Genomic DNA, 7,348 nt, shown 5'->3' with positions numbered 1-7,348 from the left:
AGCGGGATTTCGGAATATTGTAAAAAATAAGGTCTGTGGAAAACGAACCTGTTTGATAAATGCACGTTTTGTTCAGTCGGATAATCTCCACATGTCTCCCCCACTTTTATAACTTTCCAATCGTAAATCTAATCGCCAGAAGCAAAATGCTAACGTTATGCTATAAACGAACTACAGCAGGGTCGCTGCTTCAACGTCACGCCAACTTAAGATCCATATTCAAAACTACAGATTCTAAATAGTACAAGTTGAAGCGTTTGTTTGAACAGTTAGCAGGAGGCAGGAACTTGCTTTCAAGCAGAACAGGGCAAACTTAGAGGGGTGTTTACGTGTTCGGTGTAATGACGTAAAACGGCCTCGACAACTTCTGTAGTCCTATTCAGCCACTTGGTAACAACCATCGTTTTTCAGACACGTCAACTCTTCAGAAATCACCAGTGGGGTCACTGCTGATGGATTTAATGTTGTAGAACAAAACGTGACCCGTCTCTTAAATGTGTCTCAACCACAGACCTTATTTCAGATATTTTCCAAAAACTAGTTCAAAATCCCGTTGGCTCTGAGACGAGGGAACAGGAAGTGGTAAAATGCTAACTCACTTCCTGGTTTTAGGACTCGTCACTGCACCACTCTATGGCTCAGCTGGAACTCCAGGAGTCCGTCCCTCCGAAGAAAAACACAACTCGTCTCCACACGTTCAAAGTAAAAGTGTCCATGGCAGTGAAGCAGGAGTCTCTGCTCGTCTCAGGCGTAGAACACGAGCTCGGGGATCTGTCCTCCCTGCACCCCGGTGCCGTTGGTGCTGTCCGAGGAGCACTGGAACTGGAAGGTCACTTTCCCGCACTGAACCTCCGTCATGCCCTCCTGCCCGAAGTAGCTGAGCTCGTTCCCGTCCAGCACCACGCTGGCGGTGTAGAAAGTGTCGGGCTCGATCTGCACCGGGTAGTCGAAGCTGACGGGGAACGTGCTGCTGGATCCGTCAGAGAAGTACTTGATGTTCCTCTGAGCCATGGACACGCCCTGGCGCTTCAGCTCGATCTTAGCGCTGTATTCTGCCGAGCCGCAGCTGGATCCGTACAGACCGAATCCCGCGATGAAGACCCGTTTGTCCACGGCGAACTGGATGCTGTCGCAGCGCCCTCTGTATCGCCACTGGTTGCTCCTGTAGGCGCACGACTGGAAGCGGTGGCAACGCTGCGGCGCCAAACCTTTACGAGCTTTGCTGCAAAACAAGAGTTCGGGCTTCTTGGCGGCGGTGAACCACAGGAAGATGTCGTTGGTTTCGTTGAGCGTGAGCACGCCGGACTGCGCCGCTCCGTCTGCAAAGTCCTCAAGCACCATGGTGGGGATGCGGATCAGGTAGATGGCTTTCCCCAGAACCAAGCGTTTGTTCTCGATCGTCGGCGACAGATCTTGGCGTTGACACTCCGCCTCGGCCCAGTTCAGCGCCGCCTCGAACACCACCATCTCTTTGGCGTTGAGAGTCTCCCGCTTCAGGATGCTCTCCAGCGTCTGAGAGTCGATGTCGCAGAAACCCTCGGAGCGGAGGGCGAGCTCGGCCTGAGCATCGATCACCTCCCAGCAGCGCTGCGTCAGGTCGGGCTCCTCAAACAGGCAGCTCTGGGACAGAAGCACGCAGGCGTTCTTGGCGCTCAGGCTGGTCTCCAGGAAGTTGACGCAGGCCCGCGCCAGGTGAGGTACGATGTACTTTTTAGCGGCGTACAGGGTGGCGAGCACCGTGTCAGCGCAGAGGTCGATCTCATCGCAGTAGATATACCTGAGAATTTAAAAGATGGGATTAAAGCCTTCAAATCAAATCAAAATGTATTTTAGCCCCAATTCACAAGAAATGCCTCAAAGGGCTGTACAAAGCAAACTAAACTTCAAAAGCTTACATTTAACTTGTTCTTATTTTATAGTGGAATACAACTAGGTCACGATTGTATGTACTGTGAAGTATATTGTTTTAATAGGAACAAAGCAAAATGCCCACAGTCCATAAACACTGAATGAATCTGAGACATACTTCATCATGGCGAGGAACGACGGCGGCTCCACGTCAGGGATCCGGATCTCTTCCTGATCCTCGGCCAGTTCTCCATAAAACATGGCGTGGAACACGGAGCTGCCGACGGCCAGGACGTACTGACAGAGCAGAGGAGCAAGTATAACAACATGAGAGACACGATCTCCATTTAAAACAGACACAAATGTGACGCCATAACTACACTGTAGCTATGTACGTATGACTAATAAAAGCCTTGAACCTTTCAGTCTGATATTTGGACTATTGTCTGATTATTATGACTTAACTTATTTGCTGTTATGACAAGACAATGAGGTTAATAAGTTGCAAACTTATCAAAAGATTTTTCAACATCAAAGGTTTCCCTGTTTTGCATGTTCTGCTTTGTTCTAGTGTCCAGTTTTTGGCCTCCTAGCCTTGTTTTATACCTCATTCACACCAACGCAACCCCGGTTCAAGCTCCGTGCTAGAGCTTTTCAGGTTCAGAACCGGTTCTTTTCACACTGCCCAGAGTCCGAATGGTGCTGCGTCATTGCGTCATCGTTTGCGTCATCGTTTGCGTCATGACGTGCCTGCTTCATAAAGCCAAACCGTGCGGAAACCCCTCACAGCTGACACCGACAACAACAACAATGGCCGATTTTGCTCCAGCTTCCTCTGTACCTCTTTGGAAGACCAGATTCCCAGTAGGTAGCTGGTCTCTTCAGTGGACCACTGCTGCTTGTTAAGTTTCTCCATCGTTGTGTACAAACTGGATAAAACGCCGGCTTTTTGTTGTTGTTCAGGAGTTGATCCCGCCCCTGCCCCCGCCTCGACGTAAGCGTGACGTATGTGGTGCTTTTGCTCTATCTGGACAATTTTTTGGTGCTCGAAATGAACCGGATTCCGGAGCTAAGAGGCTGCTCCGCTGCGGTGTGAACAGGAAAACCCAGTGCTTTTCAAGCTCCAGCTCCGAACCGGCCCTGAAACACCGTTGGTGTGAATGAGGTATTAGTCAAAGGAAAAAAGAATAAACTATCTTTTATATAACTGCGTATGACAAATCAAGAACCAAAACAGCTGTTCATGGTCTCCCTCTTTAAAAGCATCACAGTTAATGCATGGAGAAAACCAAACTGTGTGATCTCAGATTGTGAAGGGTTGTACCTTATGTCCTGGTACTCGCTGCGTCCCGCCAGGTGGTCCGACCACAAAGTGAACATCTGCCATCGTCTCATTGTTGAACATGACTGAATTCCTACAAGGACACAAAAAAACAATGATTGTTATTTTGGTTGGAGACACCTGGGAGATGCCTGAAAACCTCCTAGAGCCTCGTGATCATACACAGTACGCTCAGATTATCATTCTAGTCATTTGGATTGTCTCTGTTATATCAGTATGTTGTTAAAACTTCATATCTTCCTGTAAACTCAACATATTATGCTCGTATGGATCTCTCCATAGGCGTTACAATCATGGTACATTAAATTGACATGACCTTAATTTTTTTTACATTATCAACTTTTTCTAATATATGGACATTATGTCAAGCATTTGTTCAAATCTTGATATTGCTCCTTGTATTTTCTTGCGTGAATGAACAGAAAGGTTTCCCCTATCAAAGTAAGACGTGGGCATTGTCACATTTTAATTGTGTGATTCTATCGTATCTCTTTAATTAATATAGGATTCAGTTTCAAATACCAGTCCAAGGTCTGAATGGTCTTTAGCATTAAGTGTATTGCTCTTGGAAAGGCTATACTGACATTATGATATCAGATTATCATTATATCAGTGGCATAACGTGGTGTTTAAATGACACTAAGATTGTGAATCACAATTGTTTCTGGGGACAATGTATAAACCATTACAAATGAGTTATAATGACAGGTCTAACCTCTCCTACACCTATCACCCAGCAGCCTGCACCTGCCTCAAACATCTCATCACTATTATATATTATATATCTGTAGTTTGGTGTGTTCGGGCTGACCTCTCCCGGATGGTCGGGTATAGGCCCTGCCAGTTGCAGCAGCTCTGGTTGCTGGAGTTGTTGTTGGTCTGGTTCTGCTGCTGGTACTGCTGGATGGAGGATGAGGAGGAGGAAGAGGTGGCGGTGCTGCTCGCTGAGGTGGAGGGGACCAGCTTCTTGGTGGGATACAGCTCTGCAGCCATTATCTTACAGTCAGACAGCAGGCCGGGACATGGCAGCTCCAGGACCGGAGTGTACTGCTGCTGTCGGACCGGAGTCTGGAGAGAAACGCAGAGAGATGCCCTTTATGTTCAGACACTGAGAAAAGGCAACCAAACTTCAATATAGGTCAAAGGATCATCAAAGACCCCCAGCAATCCATAAGCAGTATTTGATCCTTGTAAAGTATTTTATTGTACATCCTGTTTTTAGGTCATTCTATTTACATGTATTTAGTTCACTTCTCCTGCACTACTTGCAAAATCATCTTGCACTATTTTTACTTCAGTTTGCACTATTGTTTTATTGTTTATGTCTTATATATATTATGTTTCATTGTTGGAGGAGCTTGGGGCATTGTCATTGCCATATCTACACTGTGGATAGTGTGCATATGACAATAAAGCCGTTACATTTGACGTTCATTTTGAGCTAACTTAACGTTAACTAAGCTAGCCACACATCCACATCCGTTACACCAGTTTTTTTTTACTTAACACTCCATAATTTCCACCTGACAATATATAATACAAAGTCAAATTAGTCGTGATCAAAGTAAAAAATGAAATAATTAAGTCAACGTCCAGATCCAGGATGATTTTCTAGTGTTAACTTTAGCATGTCTATGCTAGTTAGTTAGCTGACAAACCAAAAGGTGCTTTTTCGAGTTAATTTCTCGCTTAGCATTAAACTATTTGGCGATAAACTGAATGTATACTTACCTAAGTGTTATGTAGACGCGTTTATAATCATATCTCCTCTCCGGGTTAAGCAGTTTTTTGGTTGTTTTAACAGACAGGCGGAACAGCTTTGTTTACAGGAGCTAGCTAGCTTCTTCTGTTAATGTTTACTGCAGAGTCAACTCATTGCCGGCACTGCGCTGCCCCCTGGCGGCCGGAAGCTGCAAGTACACTGTATTATAATGCACAAATAACAACAGGTGGTTGTTGTTGGTATTTGTTTCCTTTTTTTCTGTCAATAATGCAATTTCAAAACTCACTCAATTGAATTATTTTATGCATTCCCATTTTAAATCCCTTTTTTACATAGCTTTATAAATATTTTGCTAATAAATTGAAATTATTTTTAATAACTAACTATTTTTTAGAAGTATTTCAGAATTGGTTGTATTACCAATTCTGTTTACAAATACAAGTAATTAGCTTTCATGTAAATGGGGCATTAAAGGAAACATAAGAAAGAATACAGAGCAAAAAATAGTATTATTATACTAAGACTTTTGTAACCAATAAAAAATAAAGACAATATTTCCACAAAATGTAAATACGTAAGAAACTGAGTACAGTAAAATAAAATATAGAAATAAACATGTTCAAAGGGTTTTGAAGGATTAATAGTATTCAAAGACAAGGCATTGTTTGCATGATATTCATTAATGTAATGCATTATGTTTTTTGGGGCTGTGGCGCAGTGGCCTAGTGCGTTGGTGTTCAGATCAGGGGAGCGCAGGTTCAAACCCCACTGCAGTCAGCATGTCGTTGTGTCCCTGAGCAAGACACTTTACCCCAAATTTCTCCTGTGAGGATTGCCCACAGTATTGAGTGTGTAAGTCGCTTTGGATAAAAGCGTCTAACAAGTAACATGTAATGTAATGATAAGAGTCACATTCCTGTTAATAGTGAAATAACAAAACTGAGTCAATAACTATTTGTATGTATATTTGTGCATGGGTTCAGCTTCCTGATAGTGTGTTGGTGTATTCTCCCCATGTGAAGCTGAAAACAACACACACACACATCATGATATACAACATATTCCTTTATTGTTGTTACTGATAAATCCCATTTTGAAAAAAAAGAACAACAAGGAAAAAGGAGAACAACACCTGTTTGTACTTTATGTACAGCCAGCATCTAAAATCTCTCTTTAATAGAACCACTGTACACGTTAAAGGACAACAATCATTTACAGGCAAACTGAACCGTCTTCATTCAGTTTGTGGGTTCAGATCTGCATTTGGCCACTGAAGACGAGAAAATATAAATCTTAAAGAGTTCAGCTGCCTACGTCACTACTGGCTAGTTTAGTGTGAGAGACGATATCAACTCTAATGCTTTTATAAAACAAAATGTAAAATGCTAAATGAAGTTCAATCATTGGCGAACATTGCTCGGAAAGTGGAAAAGGTACACAAAAGTGAATGGAGTCTGGTGTTAGTCAGGTTTGATTCTAGTCCAGTTGTTTTTAGATGAATAGAGGATGAAAATAAACCAAAATGTGACGCTTTATTTTATTTAAGCTTTCATTTAGGGTGCAATAAACTGCCATCTGTAGACAGCGGTGATGTAACTGTCATGTTTCTGCAACACCGTGATAAATGACCTCAACAAGCAACCAGACTCCATTAAAAAAAATCTGTTTCTGCTCTTTCAAGCTTCCCTTAAAAGTCTCAATTTCACAATTGTACAACCTTTTTCTTTTGGCTTGTGACACTTTAAAGATGCTCAGTGTATGAAACCCTCATCCCAGGCTGAGTTATGCTGTTCAACTTGAAATCCATTGGTATAGTTTCTCATAGGAGGGCGGTGGTGGCGAGGTCCATAGGGACTTGGCTTGGCAGCTGGAAGGTCACCAGTTAATTCCCGGAAAGACCAAGTACTACCGAGATGCCCCTGAGCAAGGCACCGTTCCCTACACTGCTCCCGGGTGCCGTACATAATGGCAGCCCACTGCTCCTAACACTAGGATGGGTCAAATGCAGAGAAAACGTTTCGTTACATAGTACCTGTACCTAATGACAATAAGTTGAATCTTCAATCTTCAATAAGTAACTCGTAACCAGATTTTCACAATAAAAAAACAAATGTATTTATTTCTCTTCTCTTTGTAATCACCTCAGGTTGGGAAACACTGCTTTGGATGTTTTTCAGTTTGTGTGGTATTAACTCATATGTGATATTCTCTTTGTTGTGTATTTCTTTTTTTATCAAAGTAGAAATGCTTTCAACTAAGAAAATTGGGATTTAGTTCCTGGTTCAGAAATGTTGGATCTACAAATTGTTTACTTAGCTATTGGCATACAGTAAGCCATTATATTTTTGTCCCTGTTAAGTTTAAAGGGGCCCTATTCTGCTCATTTTCAGGTTCATATTGGTATGTAGTGTCTCTACTTTAAAGAGTCCTCTCCT

The 7,348-nt window shown here is 42.9% G+C and overlaps 1 protein-coding gene across 1 annotated transcript; it reads right to left on the bottom strand.

The window, feature by feature from the left end:
• Window positions 1–560: 560 nt before the first annotated feature.
• LOC104954790 (BTB/POZ domain-containing protein 3-like) lies at window positions 561–5,029 on the bottom strand. Its single transcript, XM_010781982.1, has 5 exons — window positions 4,922–5,029; window positions 4,002–4,258; window positions 3,173–3,263; window positions 2,027–2,145; window positions 561–1,777 (listed from the first exon to the last, which is right to left on the bottom strand). Exons 2-5 carry the CDS (start codon window positions 4,181–4,183, stop codon window positions 745–747), a joined length of 1,425 nt encoding a protein of 474 aa, XP_010780284.1. The 5' UTR covers window positions 4,184–4,258; window positions 4,922–5,029; the 3' UTR covers window positions 561–744.
• Between the last annotated feature and the right edge of the window lie 2,319 nt (window positions 5,030–7,348).

This window comes from Notothenia coriiceps, unplaced genomic scaffold (genome assembly GCF_000735185.1).
Source record: "Notothenia coriiceps isolate Sejong01 unplaced genomic scaffold, NC01 NC01_scaffold00023876, whole genome shotgun sequence".
NCBI classification, from domain to species: Eukaryota; Metazoa; Chordata; class Actinopteri; order Perciformes; family Nototheniidae; genus Notothenia; species Notothenia coriiceps.
This window is presented reverse-complemented; position numbering and strand designations above follow the sequence as displayed.